Source organism: Peromyscus eremicus, chromosome 5 (genome assembly GCF_949786415.1).
Source record: "Peromyscus eremicus chromosome 5, PerEre_H2_v1, whole genome shotgun sequence".
Classification (NCBI taxonomy): domain Eukaryota; kingdom Metazoa; phylum Chordata; class Mammalia; order Rodentia; family Cricetidae; genus Peromyscus; species Peromyscus eremicus.
Window position 1 is genome coordinate 135,745,611 of NC_081420.1, and position 24,239 is coordinate 135,769,849.

General features: G+C 51.1%; 1 protein-coding gene across 1 annotated transcript in view; it reads left to right on the plus strand.

Annotated features, from left to right (window-relative positions):
* Nlrc5 (NLR family CARD domain containing 5) overlaps window positions 1-24,239 on the plus strand; it is a 57,886-nt gene that overhangs the window by 15,640 nt on the left and 18,007 nt on the right. The window contains exons 14-31 of the mRNA XM_059264572.1: window positions 215-283; window positions 1,151-1,219; window positions 2,073-2,165; window positions 2,549-2,632; window positions 4,090-4,179; window positions 4,913-4,957; window positions 5,638-5,727; window positions 6,841-6,924; window positions 11,299-11,382; window positions 14,195-14,284; window positions 14,434-14,496; window positions 16,100-16,183; window positions 16,723-16,749; window positions 19,304-19,360; window positions 20,352-20,441; window positions 20,686-20,751; window positions 21,833-21,916; window positions 22,005-22,088. Of these exons, the coding sequence (XP_059120555.1) occupies window positions 215-283; window positions 1,151-1,219; window positions 2,073-2,165; window positions 2,549-2,632; window positions 4,090-4,179; window positions 4,913-4,957; window positions 5,638-5,727; window positions 6,841-6,924; window positions 11,299-11,382; window positions 14,195-14,284; window positions 14,434-14,496; window positions 16,100-16,183; window positions 16,723-16,749; window positions 19,304-19,360; window positions 20,352-20,441; window positions 20,686-20,751; window positions 21,833-21,916; window positions 22,005-22,088 (1,353 nt within the window). The remainder of the gene's footprint in view (window positions 1-214; window positions 284-1,150; window positions 1,220-2,072; window positions 2,166-2,548; window positions 2,633-4,089; window positions 4,180-4,912; window positions 4,958-5,637; window positions 5,728-6,840; window positions 6,925-11,298; window positions 11,383-14,194; window positions 14,285-14,433; window positions 14,497-16,099; window positions 16,184-16,722; window positions 16,750-19,303; window positions 19,361-20,351; window positions 20,442-20,685; window positions 20,752-21,832; window positions 21,917-22,004; window positions 22,089-24,239) is intronic.

A 24,239-nucleotide genomic window follows, 5' to 3' on the forward strand; every position in this document is an offset into this window, starting at 1 on the left:
ACCGGAGCAGGCAGAGGGGCATACTACAACCTGCCACACAAACCAGAGCAGGAGAACCTGGTCTCTGTAGCAGGAAGGCTTCCCACCTCATAGCCTCAGAGGAAGTCACAGGAAGGGGCTTCGCTTGCACAGGTGTGGAGTCTTGGTGGTCCCACCAGGTCAGGGTTAGACAAGGGTTGTAACCTCCTGTCCTTTGCTTCTCTCTTGTCCATAGCCTGCTGAGCAACACCGTGGTACTCACATTTGCCCAGGAGCCAAGGGAGCAGGAAAGGAGCTGCAAGAGGTAAGGACCCAGCATCCCTGCATTCCTCTCTGGGATGGGACGGTGTCCTCCCTGACCCAGGGAGACCTTGACAAGAACTCACAAAGTGGGGCTGGAGATGTAGCTCAGATAGTGGTGTTTGTCTGATATTGCATGAGACCCTGGGCTCAATTCCCAGCATGGCACAAATCACACATGGCGCCTAAGATACATGAGACCCTATCTCAAAAAGTGAAAAAAGAATTCACCAAGTGTCAGGCCGTGAGCAGCCTTGGCAGGAGACATGAGTCTGACGAGGAAGGAGCAGAGGGCAGACTACTGGGAGCCCAGTGATGTCGGATCTGGTGATATGCCAGGCTAGACTGGGATAGCTAGACAATTATTCATGGGAAGCTTGGGGTTTTAGCCTAAATATGGAGAGTAGCCTGGCGCAGAGCTCTGATATGGCCAGAACTTCTGTCTTCCTTTGGCACAAAGACCATTCAAAGGGGTGTCTGCATCCCTCCTTCAAGTGACTTCCAGGACATGGCTAGAGGCTTCGCTCTGCACCGTGTGTGTCTACCCACAAGCTATGGCATAGGGTGTGAACTCGGAAGGTTGGTAGGAGGAGCTCCGCCGTCTCCAATGATGATAATGACGTTATGATATTAATGGTGACAGTAACCAGGTGAATTGAGCATTTCCTTATGTGTGCAGCAAGTGCTAGACTGAGACAACTCACACATGCCGAATTAGTCCCAGAAAGAGGCCAGTCCCAGGTCATATATCAGGCTAAAGTCCCACCGACCCCGGCGAAGCACAGAGATTCAAAGCTGGACAGTGAGTTTGGGGATGGATCCTGGAACCAGAGGCAAGATGCTCAGCCTGGCCTTGCTATGTGTCCTCCAGAGATGCACCGTTTACCAGCTTTTTGTCTCCTGTGGCCTCTGAGATGTCCCAGAGCTCTCGAAGGATCAGGTATGGTAATAGTCTGCTTTTCTTGTCCCCAAGCCTCAAGCCTGTCTCACAGGCTTGCTGGAGGATACCACAACTTGCTGTGTCAAGGAGTTACGGGCCTGGCAACTTCTTGTTCCCTACACAGCCCACCCCTCTGCCACCTCCCACTGTCTGGGTAGTCCCGCCCCATAGCTCCCTGAACCCTGGGCTGGGGAGACTCTGAAGGGAGACAAGAGGAGCCATGAGCCTCTGGTCCCCAATTCTGGGCCTCAGCCTGGGCTCACCTCAGCCCTGCATGTTCCCACCTACACTGTCTTCCTTTTGCTCTCCTGCCTGCCTGCCTGCCTGCCTGCCTGTCTGCCTGTCTGCCTGCCTGCCTGTCTGTCTGCCTGCCTGCCTGCCTGCCTTCCTGTCTGTCTGCCTGCCTGCCTGCCTGTCTGTCTGCCTGCCTGCCTGTCTGTCTGTCTGTCTCTCTACAGCACTGAATCTTATCTCTCATTTGTCTCTTTGCTTTGTCTGTCTCTGTCTCTGTCACTGTTTCTCTTTGTCTGTGCCTCTCTCTGTCTCTGTCTCTGCCTGTGTCTCTCTCTCTAACTATCTCTGTTGCTATCTCTACTTGTCTGTCTCTGTCTACTGTCTCTATCACTATCCCCACTTATCTCTCTCTCTCTCTCTTTTCCTCTCATCCCCAGCCCTATGCTGTGCTATTTCAGGCGTGCTGTGGTTCAGTCCTCCTGTCTATCCCAATGTCGTGTTCCACAATCCCTCCCGTCTGCCCACCCACCTCTCTGCCTGGCTCTGGGGTTGGGGACAGCTTTGCCCTGGGTCCAGTGTCCAGTGGTCACTGCAGTGCTGTGGGTCTGGTCCCTTGTAGGCTGACACACTGTGGCTTCCTGGCCAAGCACACAGACAGGCTCTGCGGGGCACTGAGCGCCAACTGCCAGCTCCACCGCCTGGATCACCTTGAGTAAGTACCTGCATCCAGGAAGGCGGGGGGGGGGGGGGGCAGCAGAGGCTGGTTGGGGACAGAATACAGGTGTCCTGTTTTGAAGCATTTGGTCCATAGCTTTCCTTTTCACTAACGTCAGAGACCCGGGGGAAAGTGACTTTCTCTCCAAGCATACATCCCACACTGGTACCCTTTGTACCCTCCCTGGCTCCCAGAAGACCACAAATCTTGGAAAGAATACTGGGGGGGAGGGGAGAGTGGTGTGCCCCATGTATAATGTGCAAAAACTTAACCTAGTGCTTAGATTGGGGTCCCTGGTCCTTAGAACAGCTGGGTGACCACACTGTTATGAAAGCAGAACCTACTCCACCCTCCACTAATCTCTTCTCCTTCCTTTCCAGCCTATCAGACAACTCTCTGGGGGACGAAGGGGTGGCCCTACTAGCCCAGCTGCTCCCAGGACTGAGTCCCCTGCAGTCCTTGAAGTAAGCAACTAACCACCCCCCAGGCCTCTGGGTTGCCATCGGTGGGAGGGTTTGTTCTGGGTTCAGTAAAGATTTACGTAACCAGGTAGTGCATACGAACCCCTTTCCTCCAGCACCACACAGGCAAATGCTCGGCAGGGGCCCAGCTCGTGCTCTGCTCACCCTGGCTTGACTAAGCTCTGACTCTCCCCACGGAGCTCAGTGCTCTAGCTTCTGCTTCCGGCCTTCTCCACGAAGTCAGCATGTCTCTCCATGGGCTCCCAAGGCACCTGGGCTATGCAGGCCCCTGTAGTACGAGGGGATCATGGGTTTCTATGGGAAGCATAGTGAAAGCATGAGGAAGCCTTAAGTGATGAACAGCCGCCAGCAGCCTTTCTATACCTGGTTATGGAGAGAGGCGGCTTGATGAAACTTGGTCTTAGTGGACAGGGAGGAGTTATGCTGGAGAAGACACCAAGCAAGGTGTCTAGGGCAGCCCAAGTGTTCTGATGACTTGATAGGGAAGTGCGAGGCATCCGGCGTGGAAGGAAGACCTTGGCAATAGGCCAAGATCCCACACACACTGCCTGCAGCCAACCACATTCCCGAACAAAGGCCTCGGGCGTTTTTGGCTCTCATAGCGCCCTCCTGTTCCCAAGCTTTCTTGGGCAGAAATAAGAGGATCCCGTGAAAGAAGCTGCAGGCCCTGGGTTTTTGCTCTCTGTGCTGCCCATGCGCTGTGTGGCCTTGGGAAGTTATGGCATAAACTGAAGCTCCTGGTTGGGTCAGTAAATGCATATGAATCAGCTGTAGTCTCCGCCTGGGGCTATCATCTCTAGGATGAGAACTGTGGCCCAGGGCCTTTCTTGCTAGAATACTGTGTTCTGAGGAGGCTGGCAGAGAAAGAAGGTCGCCTCTGATCCTGGGGAGAGGGGGACAGCTAGGGGTGCTTACAGGCAGGAAGGGGGCCTTTCTTTTGCAGACAATGACATGCAGGTTGAATTTGCTGGCAGATTCTTGCGGGTGTCCTTAACCTGGGTGACAAGGTACCTGTGAGGAGCACCCTGGGTCCCAGTGGGACATTACATGGCAAATAAAAACCCCATGACAGGTGGACAGAGACTATGAGAGAAGAGAAATCTTTGTTCTTGCTTCAGGATGGGAGTCCCCTCCCCATTTTTATCTTACCCTGAAAGCCACCCTTCCTTTAAGGGGTGGAGAAGTAGAGCTCAGGGGTGCTCTGGGTTCCAATCTTAGCTCGGTCACCAACGCAGCTTGTCACTTGAGCAAGTTCCTGCCTGTCTAGATCATCTCAGCTGTGCGGTGAAGTTGGAGGGTTACTCGCTGGTCACCTGGGGCTCAACAGGATCTGTCGTCTGCTGTCAGAGACACTCCCATCCCTGGCCCTGTGCTCTGACATGCAGAGGGCATGTCTGAGTCCATGATGGCTTCACCATTGTCACCTGTATGCTCCTCAGCCTCAGCAGGAACGGCGTGTCCCTGGACGCTGTGTTTGACTTAATCCCATGCATGTCTTCCGTTCCGTGGGTGTTCCACTTAGATGTCAGGTGAGTGACTGCCCTGTCCCCTCCCTTCTCCCTCCCCTCATCAGTTCCCACTGAGGCCCCTCTTTTACAGGTCACCCTGGGTCTTAGGTAATACCAGGTGCAGTGAGCATGTGCTAGGAGTGAGTGCATGGAATGAATGAATGAGTGAGCGAGTGAGAGTGAAAATTGTGACCACATGGTCCCAGAAACAATCAAATTTCTCCAGGTTCTCCTTGGGACAAAAGTTTTTCAATTCTTGCTTACTCTCCAGATGGCCCTTAGACACTCCTAAGCAAGCTGGGAGCTGGCTGGTGGCCTTTGGGGCTCAGGAACTAGCCTAACTGTGGCGTCTCCAGAGCTGGTGAAGCTGGGAAGGAAGGCATCAGCCACCTCACAGCCCCGAATCCCTCCACGCAGAAAGCCCGTAGTCTCGGGAACACTTTGCCCCATTCCTCCTTCCACGCGAACCCTAAGAATAAAGGTGGTGGCAGGTGGACAAGCTTGGTGTCTGTCCTCATTAGCGCCTTTAGGCCTCATTTGGATAAAACGCTGAAGCCTGTCTTCTCTCCCGGTTCACCACCAGAGGGCGCCGAAATAATGGTCCTTGAGACCTGCAAGAGTCTTGGATCACCGTAGCGGTCATTTGATCCATTGTTATTATATTCTGAGTGGCATCCCACCTCCAGGTCCCTAAGCCCTTCTGGGGAGGGGACCCTTCGCCTTTCTCAACCGGCTGCCTCCTCTTCACTTTCAGCCTTGAGAGTGACCACATCCTCCTTCGAGGAGCTGGGACTGACAGGTGAGGAGAAGTCTGGGTGGTCGGGCTTGCCTGTGGCTCTGATTCCCGCTTTCTGTGGATGCCCCATCTCCATCCTGACACACACACTCATGCCCAAGAATGCCCGCCCCCCCCCCCAGGTCTGGTTTGGTCTCTGGGGCAGCCGCACTATCTAATCTGCAAATCCCTGAGAAGCCAGGCTAACTCCTTAAAAATAAACTAATTTAGCACTTCACAGATGCTCCCAGCTGCCCCCTAGTGGTAAAAGGCGTCATGGCCTTGACCCTTGGGGGCTGTCCTCGGAGTGGGACCTAAGGAGGGGCTGGGCAGTGATCTCACCACAGCTCATGTGCCAGGCAGTCTGAAGCCAGGCTAGTCCTAGGCTAGATGCTCTTGGTTCCCAAACTGAGATCTCTGTGGAGAGCCTCTGGGATCTGAAGGCAAAAGAATTGAGAAACAGGGAGGCAGATGTATGCTCCTGTCCAGTTGGCGGTCAGGGGAGGGACTCTATTCTGCCTCCACTTACCTGGCTGCGGCCTGACCTGGAGAGGTGTGAACTGCTGATTTTCTTTGCTCTAGCTTCTCTCCACCTGAGCAATGAGGGGCCTGGCTGGGGTCAAATCTCCAGAATCCCGTCCAGTTCTGCCTCTGGGTGTGGGAGTCACTCGGGTGTGGTTCAAGCTATGTTTCCTCCCTCCAAGGGATGCCCTAGCTGGCAGATGTGGACCAGAGTTCCCGGCTGGAGCCCCGGAACTGGAGTTCAGTCCGCGCTACAGCTCCAGGAGCTTCTGGTACTGTATCCCACTTTTGTTCAGGGGTTAAGGAATGGGCAGAGCCAGGAAGTCAGGGCTATAAATTAAGGTGGAGGGAGGAGAGTTTGAGAAATGGGAAAAGAAAGAGTCGAGATACAGAGGCCAGCGCTGGGGGCTGCTGGGCCCTTTGGGTCACCTCAGTGGGGCCAAGGCCTGAATTCTCCTTACAGAGGACGTCATACCTGTGAAACACACTGGAAACCCAGCCATTCCCTACCCTGGCTTGCCATCTGCTTTTGAGACTTTCATTTCTAGAAGGAGGTTTACCTCACACCCGGGAAAAGTATGGTCTGGGTAACTCCCAACTGTACCACAAGGGGCTATAAGACGCTTCTGAACCCTGACATTCTCCCCGAGGAGATACCTAAGTGGGCGTCAACAGAGCTACTCAGAGAAAAGTTGTCATGCCCCAGGCACGAGAGACAAGGAGCAAAAGCCAGGGTGAGGGCATGTTGGGAAGCATTGCAGTGTATCCGGTGAGCGCAGCAGGAGAGCCTGGGCAGGGCATTTGTCTTTTGCTTAAGGACACTAGGGAGCCACTGAAGGTTTTAAGCAGTGGAGAGGCCCCATGAGACTGCAGTGTTGAAAATAAGACATGGACTGGAGAAAGGACCCAGCAGTTAAGAGCACTTGCTGCTCTGGCAGAGGACCTGGGTTCGGTTCCCAGTGCCCACACGGCAGCTCACAACCATCAATAACTGCAGTTCTAGGGGATCCGACACCCTCTTCCATGGGCACCAGGCATGTACTTGGTGCATGTATATACATGCAGGCAAAACACATTTTAACACATTAGAAAGATGAGACCTTTGGAGGGTGATGAAGGATCATGAGATCAAGAGTAGAAACCAGGCGGTAGTAAGGGATCCAAGCGAGTGACAATGGTGTCTGGGCTCAGGCACTGGATGGAAAGGCCTTGATCCACATGGAGCAGCTTTAATGTGGATGTCATCATGGTGGGCACAGGAAGGGGCTGGAGGAGAGCTTGGGGAGGGGAGTGTGCCCTGCAGAGCACAGGAGAGGAGCCTCAGGCCTGCAGTTCTGGGGGAGGGTATACTCTAATCCTCTACCCTGTCCCCTGTCCCTTCTCAGCCTTCAGGGGTGTCAGCTGGAACCCGGGAGCCTTGCCTGCCTCTGTGCCACTCTGGAGAAGTGCCCAGGGCCTCTGGAAGTCCAGTAAGTGACAAGACCCATCCCTGAGGGACAGTGTGGGTTGCTGTGCAGAAACCCGGCAGAGGGCTTACAGGGGGGACTTGAATCTTTCCTGGTCTTCTTTCACCAGATCCATTAGCCCCACGCCGGGAGTTATGAGACCCACTGAAGGTCAGCCATCTCCCAGGAGCCCTAGCCTCAAGTACTGGGATGCATGGGGTCCTGTTCCAGAGCCCCACACAAGTCCCTCCCCCATCCTGCGTCTAGGGCTAAACTCATCACCTTTGAGCCCCTCCCTTGTCCCTGGACTAGCTCACCCACTTCAGAGCAGCCAGGTCTGTGGCCAGAGACCAAGCCCATAACCAGGAGTTACTCAGCTGCCGGAAGCCAGCTGACTCTGGCTTTTAAGTCCCTGGGCCTCACTCAGTTTCTGCTTCCGTGGAACAGACAGTGAGCCTTCCCTTGAGAATCAGTGTTGTGATTCTTCTACAAAAATAACCTTTAAAGGACTCCAGGCTGGAGCCCCCTCACTAAACAAGCGCTCCCCTCTCTGAATCATGGTGCCATTTGTCACAGTCCAGTCCTCTTCTTGCTCACTGTATGCTCCGGTTTTTTACTTTCTGATTGCATAGTTTTTATCCAGGATGCTCGGGTCTGGGAGGGCTTTGGATTTTGGAATTTTCTTTAGATTTTGGAATGTTTGCATATGCAGAACGAGGTGCCTTGGAAAAGGGAATCGGGTCTAAACACAAATTCATTTGTTTCGTGTAAGCCCTATGCCCATAACCTTCAAGTCAAATTCAGTGTCTATAATGAGCCTGCACTTGGGGGCTGGGACCTGTCAGGACTGGAATTTTCCGCTTGCAGTGTGGTGTCAGTGCTCAAACTATTTCAGAGTTTGGATTTTGGATTTTCAGATTAGGGCCACTCTGCCTAGGTCTGCAGTCTTAGACGGGTGCAGCCTACCTACAGTCACACCAGGCTCACATCTGCCTTCCCAGTTGGCAACAGTCTCATGTCCTGACCTCTGGCTCCACCTCAAATTGGCGGTATCAGCCCTTTGGGCAAGATAATCCATGTAGACCCCAGCGTGTGTTTCCTATGCTCTTCTCCATGGCCAACACCGGGACGGAGGGGTTTGCATTGTTTGACAAGATGAGATCTGGGCATGCGAGATCTCCCTGCATCTAGTTACTGTTCAGTGACAGTGACAGTGTGGCTTTCCCCGAGGGTCAAGTCATGTGAGGCCAATTCATTAAAAACATTTTATTACATTTTGTTCATTTATGATGTGGGGCGGGAGTGTATATACATGCTGCAGCCTGTGTGTGGAGGTCAGAAGTTTCAGGAGTCAATTCCCAGGGGTTGATTTCAGGCATGATGACAAGGGCCTTACCCTCTGAGCCATCCTGCCAGTCCTCGGTTCATTTTTTAAAGGTTATTGTATTTATTTTGTGTACACATGTGGGTGTGCATGTCATGATGCTTCTGTGGAAGTCCGAGCAGCTCACAGCTCACAGTTACCAGTTCTCGCCTCATGGTGTAGCTCCCAGGGAGCCATCTCCCATCTCACTGGCCCTCAATTCGTTAACAAACCCCTTTAGAATAATTTTAGACTGTGTTGCAAAAAAGTTGCAGAGTGCAGAGAGTCATCGTCTCTTGTTACATAGTGTTGGTCACAGTGAGGAAACCACCCGAGACAGACAGCTGTTGACTGGAGTTTTATCGCTCTTTCCACCGAGACAGAACTCTGCACCCCCAGTGCGGTCCAGCGTTGCTTCTCAGTCTCCCCTCTCCCTGGAAGCTTGCAGTTCTTTCTTTGTTTTCCATGTCCTCCTTGGTTTGGAGGGCCCCCAGGCAGGTATTTGCTGGTTGAGTTTGGCTGTTTTTCTCCAGGTCTGGACTTGGGAAAAGCATCCACCAGCCCAACTACTTCATGGTATAGCTTTAGCGCGGCATGCTGTCATGCTTTCATCCCCTTTGACGACCTGACCACGGCTGTCTGTCACACTTCCTCACTGTGAGGATACTTTGTCATTTAAACAGCTCTTTTATTCTAGAGACTGCGGGCATATATAAAATTAGAGAGAATGAAGGAACTTAGGTACTCCCTCCTCTCCCAGGAGTGACAGGCTCCTAACCTACCCCCTCCCCATACACCACAGCCCACAGCTGAGCACAGTGGTACCTGCCTGCCATCCCAACACTCAGGACTGAGGCAGGAGTATTGGGAACGTAAGGCCAGACCGGGCCGCACAGCTGGCTCCAGACCGGTTAAGATTACACAATGGCACCCTGTCCCAAAACAAAACAACAAAAATTCTGGTGCACACACATGTAGGCATACATGCACAAACACATGCATACATGCTCAATGATTTTGAAGTAGTTTCCAGACACTTTATAGTTTTATTTGTAAATACTCTTTTATATTTAGGGTTTTGTTTTGTTTTTGTTTGTTTGTTTGGTTTTGGGTTTGGGTTTTTTGTTGTTGTTGTTGTTGTTGTTGTTGTTGTTGTTGTTGTTGTTTTTGGGTTTTTCAAGACAGGGTTTCTCTGTGCAGCTTTGCGCCTTTCCTGGAACTCACTCTGTAGCCCAGGCTGGCCTCAAACTCACAGAGATCCACCTGCCTCTGCTTCCAGAGTGCTGGGAGTAAAGGCGTGCACCACCACTGCCCGGCACTTACTTAAGTTTTTTGTTTTTTGTTTTTTTGAGACAGGGTTTCTCTGCACAGTTTTGGTGCCTGTCCTGGATCTCACTCTGTAGACTAGGCTAGCCTCAAACTCACAGAGAGTGCTGGGATTAAAGGCCTGCACCACCACCGCCCAGTCTTAAGCTTTTTTAAGACAAAGTCTTACTGTGTAGCATTAGCTGGCCTGAAACTCACTTTGTAGACCAGAATGGCCTTGAAATCACTCTCAAGTGCTAGGATTAAAGGTGTGCCCCATCATGCCCTGCACTCTTATTTTAATGTAACCACAAAAATATTGTCAAACAAACCTCAAATATTAATAATAATGTCCTGCAATCATCAAATACATCATTCAGTACTCAGTGGCCTGCCTGGGGTGTTTGTGCAGAGTGTTTGACTCTCAATGCCTTTGCACCTTGGCTGTCTGTAGCAGGATGCTGAAAACCCATTCAGGTTTGTACAGACAGGCTATACCAGGCATTCCTGTGGTGTCACAGCAATGCTTCCCAAAGCGCTTCAGCATTGTGTACCTGTTAAGCACCTACTGAATACCAGGCCATGGGTTACACAGGGCTAGGAGCTGCAGACCTTGCCCATGCTTCATAAGAAAGACAGGCAGAGCTGGGGGTACGGAGAATAAGTAGTATCTCAGGGTTCCCTCCCCCAGCATCAATTGGCTGACCTGGGACTCCCTTAGAGGCCAGGAAAGGTGATCAGTTCCCCTGCTGCAGGCCCACTTCCTTCTCTACCTACTGGTGGACCTGTGATAAGTTGGAATGGGTCATGTGTCTATTGCTTTAAAAATGTGTGTAGACCCAGAGGCTGTGGACTAGGGATGTGGGGAAGCCCCACATGGGGAGGTGCTGTACAAAGAGCTCCTTCAGTGAAGGCCCCACTCAGACACTGCCCTGGGTTCTGGCTAGACCAGGCCAGAAAGAGCTAGTCTGAGCCTGAAGCCGGGCTCCGTTAGAGGTACTCAGCTTCAGACCACAGGCTGCTCCTGCCCCTCCACTCCTCACCCACATCAATGCTGTCCTACCCTCTCCTCCCAGCCAACCAATGAGTACAGTGGGATTGAGGCCAGAAGCCTTCAGGCACAAAGGGAAAGGGACAGAGGAGAGAGTATAGGGTTGGGTAGAGGGGTGAAGGCAGGAGGGAGACACAGCCCAAAGGGCTCTGGGGACAGCAAGTGACTCCAGACCTAGTGGAGGGCCCTGGGACTCTCCACATATTCAGGACACACAGTGGCCCAAGGATAGGTGCTTGGACTGTCTCCTGTGTCTGCTGGATCTCTCACGTTATCTGTACCCTCGATGCAGTGATTGGTGGGTTTAGATGGGCCGCAGAAACCCACATCTCTCCAGTGGGATGACAACTCACAGGTTCCACCTGCTTTGTCACTGTGGTAGAGGTAGTTGATGACCCCTCCACTCACAACTCTGCTAGTCCGTGGAGTTTGTGGAGAGAGTCTCCTAGACCAGGAGTCCCTTGGAAATCCAAAATGCCCAGCAGCTTGTTAAAGCCACACAGAACAATTTCATTTGCTCCATCTAATGTTTCTAAGATGTGTTTGACCTGACCCAGTCTTGAGAGAGGATGCTGTCAGCAACACATGTCATCTCATCTCTTGAGGGTTCGGGCTGTAAAGCTTTGCTGCCCACTTTCTAGAAGGTTCCCCCACCTCATTCAAATCCTTTGCTTTACAGCTTGTCCTGCAAGACCCTGAGTGATGAAAGCCTGAAGACCCTGCTAGAGTGCCTGCCCAAGCTGCCCCAGCTCAGCCTGCTGCAGTAAGTCTGGATTTCCAGTCCTTCTGTCCAGCTGAGCACGTCCCCCAGGCTCTGTGTGACAGGGCTGCCCTTCTTATCCCCTCCTCCCCTCCTCTCTCCCACCACTACATCTATTCACCCCTCACATCTGAGACCCAGATCATCCAGCATCACCCTGGTTCTTTGTCTCCTGGGGATCTCAGTTTTGTGTTCTGACAATGGGGTTCACATCCCAGATCTTACTCTAGGTTGGGAATCAAATAGGCCATGTGCTCAGAAGCTCATGAAGCATGGGAGGGGTGTGGCCAAGAGTCCATCATGCATCTGCTGCCTATGGGAAGGTCACCTACCCCTACAAAGGGCCCAAGCAGATGTAGGCCATGTATATGTCACATGCCATGTTTCTAAAGGTCACCCTCTAACTCTGTCAAAGGGAGGAATTTAAGCCGCATCCATCAAAGTATTTAAAACTCAGTTTTCTAATTTCAGTGCAGACTGGTTAGAATTTAAAAAGGATTTACTTTAAATATGCTTCTAGCAGAGGGGGTTGGGGGAGAAACATCCACAGCTGAGATGGAAAAGAAAAATACAACAGGAAATTAAATCATAGCATTAATAGTGGCACTAAGAGCACCGAGGCTGAGCTCTGGACATGTCCAAGACTGCTTACATTGCCTCTGGGCCCTGGCTTCTCTTCTGATGCTGTGCAGAGTGGGGAGGGAGACGTGCAGATGTGAGATGGTCAGAGACGGGATGATTAGTCACACAGCGTCGGCCCCGATTCTGCCTTTGGGCCCTTGTTTCATTTGACTCACCCTCACTGCTGTTGACTAGGCACTGCCTGGGGAGCTATGGGCACGGGAAGTGAAAGCAAATGACTAGGCCCTTGCCTTCTTGGTGTTTGCCAAGCAAGGAGCACAGTGACATCAAATGATACAACCGGGTGGCATCAGACAGAACCCGAGCCCTGGGGAGGCTGAGGCAAGAGGATCTCAAGTTCTTGGTTAGCCTGGCCACAGAGTGAAACCCTGCCTCAGACAGAGATGGGGGGGGGGATTAAACCAAACAATGTGTGGATGTAATCAATGACAAGGTGCTCTTCTCTAGGTGGTAAGGAGCTGGAGAGCCAACACAGATAACACAGATGTAGTTGTCTTAGTCAGGGTTTCTGTTGCTGTGAAGAGACACCATGACCATGGCAACTCATAAAGAAAACACTTAATTGGGGTGTCTCGCGTACAGTTTCAGAGGTTCGGTTCACTATCATCACAATGGGGAGCATGGCAGCCTGCAGGCGGCAGTAGCTGAGAGTCCTACATCTTGCAGGCAACAGGAAGTCAACCGAGACACTGGACAGTATCCTGAGCATAGGAAACCACAAAACCTGCCCCCACAGTGACACACTTCCTCCAACAAAGCCATGTCTACTCCAACAAAGCCACACCTCCTAATAGTGCCCCTCCTTGTGAGGTTATGGGGACCAGTTACATTCAAACACCACAGTGGGCGTAATCAGGACAGCTACAACCAAGATGACAGAGATCTGGCTTTGGGAGCTTGTCAAGGGCAGGGAACTACATTCCAGAAGGGGAACAGCATGTCTGCAGCCTGGAAGCACAATTAGCTTGATGGGTTACAGGAACAGCCTGGATCCGCATGAGAACAGAGCCACAGGCTGACAGGAAGAAGCCAGGAAGCAAGATGGAGGGAGAAGTCAGGGCTGGTCACAGGACCTGGGAGCCAGAGAGAGGGTTTGGGTTTTCACTCCCAGGAATTTGAAAGACAGATGAGTGGTTTGAATTTTCCAAAGCTAAGGATGGCTGCTGAGTAGAGAGAGACTCAGGGACAAGAGCTGCAACTGGTAGAGAGGGGGCTGTGCCCCACTCAGGACGCACCCGCATCCAGGTCTCTAAGGCCCAAGTTTGCAGCACGTGGTAATTTTGTCCCTTGGGTTGTCACTAGAATGTCTGGCTCTCCTCACTTCTTGCTGCTTGTGATCTGTGTGGAAAGAAGACAGGGGGCCTAGCTAACTAGTGAGACCAGCCATATCGGTGAGTTCTGGCTTTAATGGAGAGACTCTGCCTCAAAGAATACTGTGGGAGAGAGAGATCAAAGATTTGGGATAGCAATCTTAGTGTGCTCACGTGCGCGCACACACACACACACACACACACACACACACACACACCTGCACCCACACACAAGAACATGCACACACCTGAGAACATGCCTATACACGTGCATGAACACCACACACAGAAAAGAAGAAATAAATGTAAGGGCCTAGAGATGGCTCTGTGGTTAAGAGAACTTCTTGCTCTGGCAAAGAACCAAGTTTGGTGGGTGGCACATGAGATGGCTAACAACCACCTGTGAGTCCAGTTCCAGAGGATCTGATGTCTTCTTCTGCACACTTTGGGTACCCTGTCTCCTCCGTACACACAGGTGACATACACCCACACAGACACACACTCAGAGACATATAAACACAAATAAATCTTTAAAAGAAAATTTAAACCATAGCAACAATCTTGCATGCCAGGCAGGGTGCCTGCTGGAGAGGAAAGAATACCACAATTAGTCTCGTTTGCCCCATAAGGAGCCTGAGACTCAGAGGCTTACTCAAGGTCACACCGCTAGCAAAGAGAACTGGAACGCAAACCCTTGTCAGCCTGCTCCCACCCCTGTCCCCTCCCCCCTCCTCCATGAGTCCCTGTTGTCTTCCATATTACCTTACTGAGCTGGCAGCCAAGATATACTCCTCTTCCTGCCCCTCCAGCACAGCTGCTTCTTGACCAGTAGCCCTGCTTGGCCCCGCCCCTTTCTTTCTCAGGCTGAACAACACCGTCCTATCTTCAAGAAGCCCTTTCCTGCTAGCCGACGTCTTCAACCTGTGCCCACGGGTTCAGAAGGTCAATCTCAGGTGGGCATCATGCTGGGAGCCCTGGGGCTAGTCTTGGAGGGTGGAACCTGGTGTTTGGAGGGTGTGTGTGAGCAGAAGTACCCTAGCCAAAGTCTGGGGGCACCCTGAGGCAATGGCCAAGGGTGACTGAGTGTTTACTGACACTACAGGTCCCTCTGCCATGCTGTCCTGCACTTTGGCTCCAAGGAAGAGCAAGAGGGTGTGTGCTTTGGGTAAGTCTCCTGAACCATCCTGGACATCCGTGGGGATTAGACCTAAGTCCTGAGGCCAGGGGAGAGTGCAGGATGCCTCCTGCCGAATGTGAGCTAGTTCCTCCAGCAGGGAGAATCAAAGGCCCAGAGAGGGCTGGGCTGGGTCCAGAAGCTGACAGAGAGCCTGTGTCCAAATAGGCTGGATCTGCAGAAAGGGCCTCACAACCTGCCCACCATTCCTGCTATCCGACCTAGTGGCACCAGGGCCTGGGGCCTTGGGCAAGCTGCTTACCCTTTAACTCTTGGCTTCCTCAGACATAGTAGGGAGCTATGGAACTGCAGAACATCTGCAAAGCGGCACAAACCTACATGTAAGGCATCAGGCATATCCAGACACCAGTGACCCTGCCTTGCTGACCCTGCCGTACTGAAGGGCAGGAGGACAGCCTTTGAAGGCAGAGGCAGCCGAATGCCGCTCGCTCTCTGCGAGACCTTGGATGGATCCCTTTGGGTTGCCACCTTCTCTGCTGTAAAATGACAATCAGTGACTAGCTGGCACTTGCTGGGCACCCAAATGCAGTCATAAAGTGGGAAGAAGGGGCGGGCTCTGAGCTCTGGCTGCTGACTGCTTCAAACCCAGAGGCAGACACAGCCTTTCTGCAAAGGGCTAGATAGTAAATAATGAGGTCACACGTGATAGCACATGCCTGTAATCCCAGCACTCAGGAGACAGAGGTGGGAAGATCGTGAGTTCAAGGTCCCCCTGGGCTACATAGAAAATCCATATCTAAAAAAAAGAATTTTTTGCTGGGCAGCGGTGGCACACGCCTTTAATCCCAGCACTCAGGAGGCAGAGCCAGGTGGATCTCTATGAGTTCGAGGCCAGCCTGGTCTATAGAGAGAGATCCAGGACAGGCACCAAAACTACACAGAGAAACCCTGTCTTAAAAAAACAAAAAACAAAAAACAAAAAACAAACAAACAAAAAAAAGATTTGTTTTAATTAAGGATAGTAATAATGATTTTTAAAAATTAGCTAGCAATTTTATCAACTCTCTGACTTAAGAGCTTGTTTTTTTGTTTGTGTGTATGTGTGTGTATTTAAAGATTGCTGGATGACCATGGCCCTTTCATTTAACTATGAAATTTCTCTGTAGGCATTTTTAAACAGTCAGGCCAACTGTCACTTCACATCCCACCTCTGCAAAAACAGATGCCATCCTTATTCTCCCTCCTCAGTCTGAGTTTCCTTATTGGAGAGAGAGAGTCCAGTTACTAAAACGATTTGGAGGTCTTGAACTTGAGTTGGGATCTCCTGACCTTGGTCTGGAGTTTCTGATCTGCAGATTTGGTGGGGGACCCAGGATTCACATTCCGAGTTCCCGAGTGATTCTGATGTGACTGGTTAGGGACCAGGTGGAGAAGCGCCCTTCCCAGAAGGAGTACATAGGCACCGAAAGGGGCCTGCAGGGAGCAGGAGCTACGGGTGCCGGGTGTTTTCAAAGGGTTCCAGCTTTGGGAAGGACCCCTGGAGCTCAGAGGCCAAATGCAGAAGAAGCTGATCTGGAAGTGGTCTGAGGATCTGAATGTTTCATCTCTTTCTTGTCCCCAATCGGACACGCAGGTTTCCAGGATGCAGCCTCAGCCCCGAGCACATGGAGCCACTGTGTGGTGCACTGAGCAGGGGCACAGTCCTCAGCCAGCTTGAGTAAGTTGGGAGGAGGAGGTGGAGTGGAGCACATCTGGATGGGGCTGGTGCAAGAACATGAGAGTCCTTAAGAGCAGGCACCCTCGTGTGCCCACCCCACTTCAGAACTCGGGACGAGCTGTTGGGGGATGGGCGGGACTCTGGGTTTCCTCTCTGAGTCTCCCCAGTCTGTGTTTTCTCTTCTACCCTACTCCCACTGAGGCCAAGTTTGTTCCTTTTCTCATCACTGTGTGACAAGTACCTAACTGAAGTAACGTAAGGAAAGAAAGGGTCTATTTTGGCTTATGGGCCATGTGGTTGATTGGCTTAGTTTTTAAGACCAAGTCCAATGTAGCCCAGATTGGCCTCAAACTTGCTATGTAGCCAAGGATGGTGGTGAACTTTGGATCCACCTGTCACCACCTCCAGGGTGCTAGGGTTACAGGTGGGCACTCCCCCACCTAGCCTCAGCTCCTGGCTTGAGTGAGATACATTCCACCATGGTGGAGAAGGCACAGTGGTGTGGTGGGAGCGTGAGGAAGCTTCTCTCCTCAGTTAAGCCTCTCTGAAAATGCCATCACAGACATGCTCAGGGGTGTGCCTCCTAGGTGATTCCAAATCCAGTCAGGTCAGCAATGAAGATTAACCATCACATTCTGTAACTTGGGCAGCTCTTCAGAGGGGTTGCCAGGACCCCCTCAGCCAGGTGTGGCCCAGTGCATCCAAGCTTGCAGTAGATGTTGGAAGGCAGGTGGCTAATGAGAGGAGCATTGTTTGGCCCAGCTGGTGGTAAAAGAGACCAAATGGCTAGGCTGAAGAAGAACCTGGAGCCAGCCAGGGTGGGGACTTGTGAAGTGACGTGTCTGTGGCTTCTGTTGAGTGTCCAAACAGGACAGCCCCCACCCCCAGCAGGAAAACAACAGCAGTGAACGCCTATGAGAGTCTCCTCCATATTGTAAACGCTTCAGGAGCTTTCGTTACCCTCTCAGAAGCCTGGTTACTGTGACTGTCCTGTTCGTAGATAAGAAACTCAGAGCACAGAGTTCAAGAACCTGCCAGCACCCCACAGCTACTCCAGCGTGTACAGTTGACAGTCCAACCTAGAACCTTTGGGAAATAAAGAAGTCTTGTAAAAATAAATAAATAATAACTACATAGTTTAAATTTCTCTTATATGCAATTTCTCAGATACATAATTTCAGCACTTTGGAGCTGAGACAGGAGGATTTCAAGTTCCAAGTGAGCCTGGACACCAAAGCAAGTTCAAGGCGTCACATAATGAGACTCTATCTCAACTAAAACAAACAAATTTCAATGAAAGTGTTGGCCAGAGGAGAACTGTGGCTGATGGGAATATGTGGAGGGTTTTGTTTGTTTGTTTGTTTTTGGTTTTTTTGTTTTGTTTGGTTTTGGTTTTGGTTTTTTGAGACAGGGTTTCTCTGTGTAGTTTTGGTGCCTGTCCTGGATCTCGCTCATGTAGATCAGGGTGGCCTCGAACTCACAGAGATCTGCCTGGGTCTGCCTCCCAAGTGCTAGGATTAAAGGCATGTGCCACCACCGCCTGGCGGGGAACATGTGTTTTAAGAAAGAAGAATGTGGATCTGGAGAGATGGCTCAGTAGTTAAGGGCAATGACTGCTTTTCCAGAGAACCTGGGTTCAATTCCCAGCACCCATATGGCAGCTCACAACTATCTGTAACTCCTCCAGCACCCTCACACAAGCATACATATAGGCAAGATTCCAATAAAATAAAAATGAGCAGTTTTTTTTTTTTTTTAAGAAGAAGGAAGACTGTTTCATGGTAGAGGAAAACTTGTCTTGTTTTAAAGGTCATTTTAGAACTGGAGGTGCAGCTCAGTGCTAGAGTACTTGTCTAGTATGTACAAAGCCAGACTCAAACTCAAGTACCATAAAAATCAAATGCAGGTCACTATATTAATTGGCTTTGTGAAACGAAGCGATTTTAAAAATCCATCAATTCCCTTCCCCTTGCGAGTGTGTGTGTGTGTGTGTGTGTGTGTGTGTGTGTGTGTGTGTGCATGCTCGTGCACATATACTCTCTCATCTCACACACGTGGATACCCACAGAGGCCGGAAGAAAAGAGGTGCTGGATCTCCTGGAGATGGAGTTATGGGTGGTTGAGCCAACTATGTGGGTGCTAGGAACCAAACCCTGGTCCTCTGCAAAAGCAACAAGTACTCTTAACTGCTGGACCGTCTCTCAGACCTCTACAAAGCAATTTTTAAAAGAAAATTCTCCAGAAAATTCCAGATAAACAAGTGTCAGGGATATGGGGCTGGATAGGGATTTAGGCTCAATGGTTGTTAAGAGCACTTGCTGCTCTTGCAGAGAACCCGGATTGTGTTACCAGAAACCACATGGCAGCTGTCAGTTGGCTGGGAATCTGGCCCCTCTAGAGACACCAGGCACACGTGTCGTAGGCATACATACATGTAAGCAAACACCCCCACACATTAAATAGAAATTAAATAAATTAATCTTTTTTTTTAAGTGTCAGAAATGTAGATAGGAAATCAGATGTTCAGGACACCATGGTTATGTTTCTGAAGTTGTGGCTGAGACCAGGATGCCATCGGGAGAGGGAGTAGGGATGGTATGCAGGTAGTTTCTGGTGATGTCCCATTCCTAAATCACAGGAGGAACTCCACTAGGTGACTGCAACCTCCAAGCAGTTGTCCCTTCCTCTACTCATTCTTGCTGGAAAATTGTGGATTCTAGCTGGCAGCAGCCGGTGGTGGAGAGGGGGAGGGGAAAACTCATCAGTTTTTTTCTAACTACCAAAAGCCTGCTAGAGGAAGCTGAGCCCTGTGAGTGCCACAGATAATGGAGGGAATGATGGGGACACAGTGAACACAGGTTTACTGTGGTGCTGGAGAAGGGACCCGTGGGGATTGTAGGGCTGTTGGTGTGATGCTCACAGTGAGGTGATGGGCACGGTAGCTCAGCGTGGTGCTGGTGCTTCGGTGGTGGGGCTGTTGGTGCCATGGTGATGACGAGCAGCTGTGGCAGCCAATTTAGTGGCTACGGGGACCATGAGGAGGAGGCAGAGCTAGGGCTTGGATCATTAACACTCTTCCTTACTTCTTGTAGCCTCACAGGCCAACCTGCTGCATGACAGTGGGCTCAGGTGCCTTCTGGAATGCCTGCCGCAGCTACCCATCTCTGGATGGCTTGAGTAAGTGAGCCTTGAGACAGCCAGGGGGATCCCCCTTCAACGAGAGCCCAAGTGAGTCTCCTCAGAGAACACCTCAAGGGAACTGGAGAAGAAGAGCCTGTGATGGGAAGGGGTGGCTCTTACCTGGACCTGTCCCTGACAACCTCCTCTCTCATCCCCACCAAGGGCAGATCCTGTGTCAGACACTCAAGATAAGTTAGGGCTTGTGGTAAAGTAGACCTTCCCTTCCATCATGTACCCCGCAGCAAGCTAGCTTGAGATGGGAAGCAAGTCCATGCCTACCAAGTGAGGTGGGGCCGCAGCAGCCAGCTCCTAGTTATCCCACTCCTGAGAACCCCTCTAACTCCATCTGTGGGGCACAGGTTTGGAAAAGGACCTGCAGCAAGGGAGGGTTCTCAGGAAGTCATCCACTCTCTCCGTCTCCTCATACAGCCTGTTGCTAGGCAACTGAATTTAGTACTCTGGGAGTCTCTGGCCCTGCTAGGGATGGGGTGCCTGATCAGGCTTCTCAGTGTCCCACGCCACAGGAACAGCAGGCTCAGTAGGGGCAGCTCTCGAGGACTCAGGGCCAGGTGCCTTTCCTGTACAGGGTAGTGTCCCTTCTGGGTCTCTCTCTCTCTCTCTCTCTCTCTCTCTCTCTCTCTCTCTCTCTCTCTCTCTCAGTCTCTCTCAGTCTCTCTCTCTCTCTCTCTCTCTCTCTCTCTCTCTCTCTCTCAGTCTCTCTCAGTCTCTCTCAGTCTCTCTCTCTCTCTCTCTCTCTCTCTCTCTCTCTCTCTCTCAGTCTCTCTCAGTCTCTCTCTCTCTCTCTCTCTCTCTCTCTCTCTCTCTCTCTCTCTCTCAGTCTCTCTCAGTCTCTCTCTCTCTCTCTCTCTCTCTCTCTCTCTCTCTCTCTCTCTCTCAATGTCAACATCTGGAGAATGGGTGCTTGGACATAGAAATGGAGGGGGAGACAAGGGGGCAGGGACCCTGCTGAGCTTTGCTTCTCTCCTAGCCTCAGTCACAACAGTATCTCTCAGGGAGGGGTCCTGTGCCTGCTGGAGACCCTGCCTTCCTGCCCTCGTGTCTGTGAGATCTCTGTGAGGTAAGCTGCTAACCACTGACTGACGGTGGGGGTACAAGCCCCCCACACTGCAGCTTTATGTTGTGTAGTTTTGAGCCTGTCCCTAATGGGGTGCCGACAGGGTGGAGAAGGCCAGGTGTACAGAACCTGTTCCTCGTAGAGTGTGTGACCAAGACCTGTTCCCTGCACTGTCTCTTCTGCCCCCGCTCGGTGACCTGGGTGCCCAGAGCGCTAGCTGATGCCTCCCTGCCCTCTTTTCTCACAGTCTGGGCTCCAAACAGAGCTTCCGGATACGCATGTCCAAAGAGGAAGAAGCCAGAACAACACTGAGGTAATCCTAGGTGGGGTGTGGAGCCGGACAAAGACAGGGATTCTGATCTGTGAGGAACCCATGGCTTCCTCAACTGGGTTCTCTCCTAAGATGGCCTGCTTCTGACTTTTAACCCAGGTTTGGTCTCCTGATGAGCACTGATGTCCCCATCCCATCCCCAACATCACAGAAACTCCATTATACCATATTATACAACACAGAAAGTACACACATGTACTACATACACAAAATGCACATACCCTACACATACTATCTCACATATCACACAGACTCTACACACAAAATATACACTACATACATATACACTCTCATACAATGCACACACACACACACACACACACACACACACACACACACGGCCTTTGCTCTCTCTCCATCCACCAGCACTTCCTGCCCGATGAGGCCTTCCTGTACTGCTCACGACAGGCCCTGAGTCTGGCATTCTCTTCTTCCGCTGCTTCTCAGAGAACATTCTCCTAACCCTTTAAGGCCAGCTTACATGGCAGCCCCTCCTGGAGGCCCTTGAGGCACCAGTGGCCTGATATCAAAGTGAATGTTTTTGGAGTCCTGCAGTCCCTTTTCAGGGACAACAGTCTTAGCTTACCTGTAAGCCGTGGAGGACAGGGCCACAGCCCATGCCCAGGCTCACCCTCCACACAGGGAGCCTGAACTACCCCGTTAGTCACAGAGTCAGGCTGACCCTGCCAAAGCCAGCTTTTCCTCCCCAGAAATAACCCAGCAGCTGTGTGCTGGGGCCAGTCAGTGGCTGCCTGTAATGTACCATGAGATCTAAATGAGCTGCGTAGCAGGCAGGCACCCTGTGCCTGGAGGCTGGCGCTGTGTGCCTGCAGTCAAGCTCCACAAGTGACTGACTCCCAGCTCCTAAGGCAGTACCCAGCACCTGTCAGTTTGCATAGGCCCCAACCCAGGCCTGTGTCCTCTGGGGAGCCGGTGTGTGTGTGTGTGTGTGTGTGTGTGTGTGTGTGTGTGTGTGTGTGTGTATGTGTGCGCGCGCGCGCGCACGCGCGGGAGGGGAGGCCAGCAGCTGGAACCTCAGATCTGCCCTGCCTTCTCCCCTCAGGCTGTGTGAGTGCAGCTTCAGCCCAGAACACGTCTCCAGACTGGCTTCTAGCCTGAGCCAGGCCCGACACCTGTCAGAGCTCTCGTGAGTGACAAGCCCAGCCTGTGGGGACATGGATAGGTGGGACATCCTGCCTGCCTGAGCCATACCAATAACTGATCTCCGTCCCCAGGCTGACCAGGTGCCACTTGGACCTGCCACAGCTGACCCACCTCCTGAATCTGGTGAATCGACCAGCAGGGTTGCTGGGCCTCAGGTACCCTCCATCACTGGGAAGGGGAGTGGGGAATCTGAGGAAGATGGGCCCCCACAGTCACAGCCTGGCCATTCCCTGTACTCAAGAGCCCATGTCTCCACCCCAAAGCCATCCTAGGCACACAGTGACACTGTCCCTGAGGGGAGGAAGGCTGTGCTTTGGGTTTTAAAAAAAATAAATAAATCATGCTTTTTGTGTATAGTTCAGTTGATAGGGTGCTTGTCAGCATATATGAAGCCCTGGATTTCATCTCAAACACCACAAAGGAAGTAATTAAAATCAATTAAAAATAATTGAAGAAAGTGCTGAAGGACACCTAATGGAACATAAAATAAATATGCTTATACGTTCATCATAATGTAAAAGCATTCAGAAAAAGAACACACTAAAAAGGAGAGAGAGTCATCTTCAAAAACCCACATTCCATTTTCTGGGTCTGATAATTGCTCATTTTCTTCCATATTTACTTCACATTTGTTTGGCTAAAGTATTTTAAAGTAAAACACAGATCTCAAAAAAAAATACCTCTTCTAAACATCTCACTGTGAATCTCTTTAAAAGTAAGGGTCAGGGGCTGGGAGGTGGCTCAGTCGGGGCAATGCTTGCCTTGCCGAACAAAGACCCGAGTTCAAACCCAGAACTGAAACCCCATGAAAGAAAAGAGGGGTGCAATCCCGACATTGAGGAGATGGAGACGGGAGGACCCTGGGGCTCCTTAGCCAGCCAGCCTAACCTACTGGGCAAGCTTCAGTGAGACCCTGCCTCTAAAAACAAGATGGATGGTCCTAAGGATCAGCATCAAGGTTGTCCTCTGGTCTCCAAATGCCGGTATGCTCATGTGCACATGCACTCACCCTTACACACAAATACGCACACACTGGGACATGAACACACATGTGTTAGTTACTTTTCCTGTTGCTGTGATAAAACATGACCAAAAAAAAAAATGACCAAAGGCAACTTTGAAGAAAGAATTTATTTTGGCTCATGATTCCAGAGGAATAAGAGCTCATCATGAGCCAGGTGATGGTGGCACATGCCTTTAATTCCAGCGCTCAGAAGGCAGAGGCAGGTGGATCTCTGTGAGTTCAAGGCCAGCCTGGTCAACAGAATGAGTTCCAGGACAGCCACGGCTACACAGAGAAACCCTGTCTGAAAAAAAAAAAAGAGTTCATCATGTCGGGGACACATGGCAACAGATGTGGTAGTTCCAGGAAGCTAAGATATCACGTCATAAACCACAAGCACAAAGCAGAGGACAAGAACTTTGACCTCTCAAAGCCCACCTCCAGTGACATCCTCTAACAAGGTCATACCTCCTAAACCTTCCCAAACAGTGACAGCTGGAGAGTTCAAATGCCCGAGCCTATGGGAGACACTCTTCTCATCCAAGCCACCACACAGAGGGCATAAACACACATATACAAGTAAACAAGGACTGTAGTCAGCCAGGACACCTAAGGAGTCTACTGGCAATCCTTAGGACCATGCATTATCTGGTTTAATGTGAAATTCACACATGGTCCTTACACAGCTGACTGTGGGGTCCAAGTCCACACAGGCTCCTGGACACTCCTGGTCCATGGCTCTGGGCTGCGACTACACATCACAGGTAGGGCTGTGCTTGTCCACTTCCTTATGTGCCCTGGGGCCAACCACCAGCTTTCCTAAAGCGGTAGTTATGTCAAAAGAGTTCATGAGATGAACTAACAAATCTGTACCCCAAAGCCTGGCTTCATGGGCAGCACTGCACCACACTGACTATAGCCCAAAGAAAGGCACATAAGAGCTGATTATTCTCTTTATCTTTTTTTTTAAGATTTAAGAAATTGCCGGGCGGTGGTGGCGCACACCTTTAATCCCAGCACTCGGGAGGCAGAGGCAGGCGGATCTCTGTGAGTTCAAGGCCAGCCTGGTCTCCAAAGCGAGTTCCAGGAAAGGCGCAAAGCTACACAGAGAAACCCTGTCTTGAAAAACCAAAAAAAAAAAAAAAAAGAAATCATGTTTCTTAAAAATTATAGTAAAATCAGCCATGAGTCTGTAATCCCTGGATCAGAAGATCAAGGACAGCCTTGACTACCTAGAGTGTTCGAAGCCAGCCTGGTCTACATGAGACCCTGTCTCTAAATAGAGAGAGAGAGAGAGAGAGAG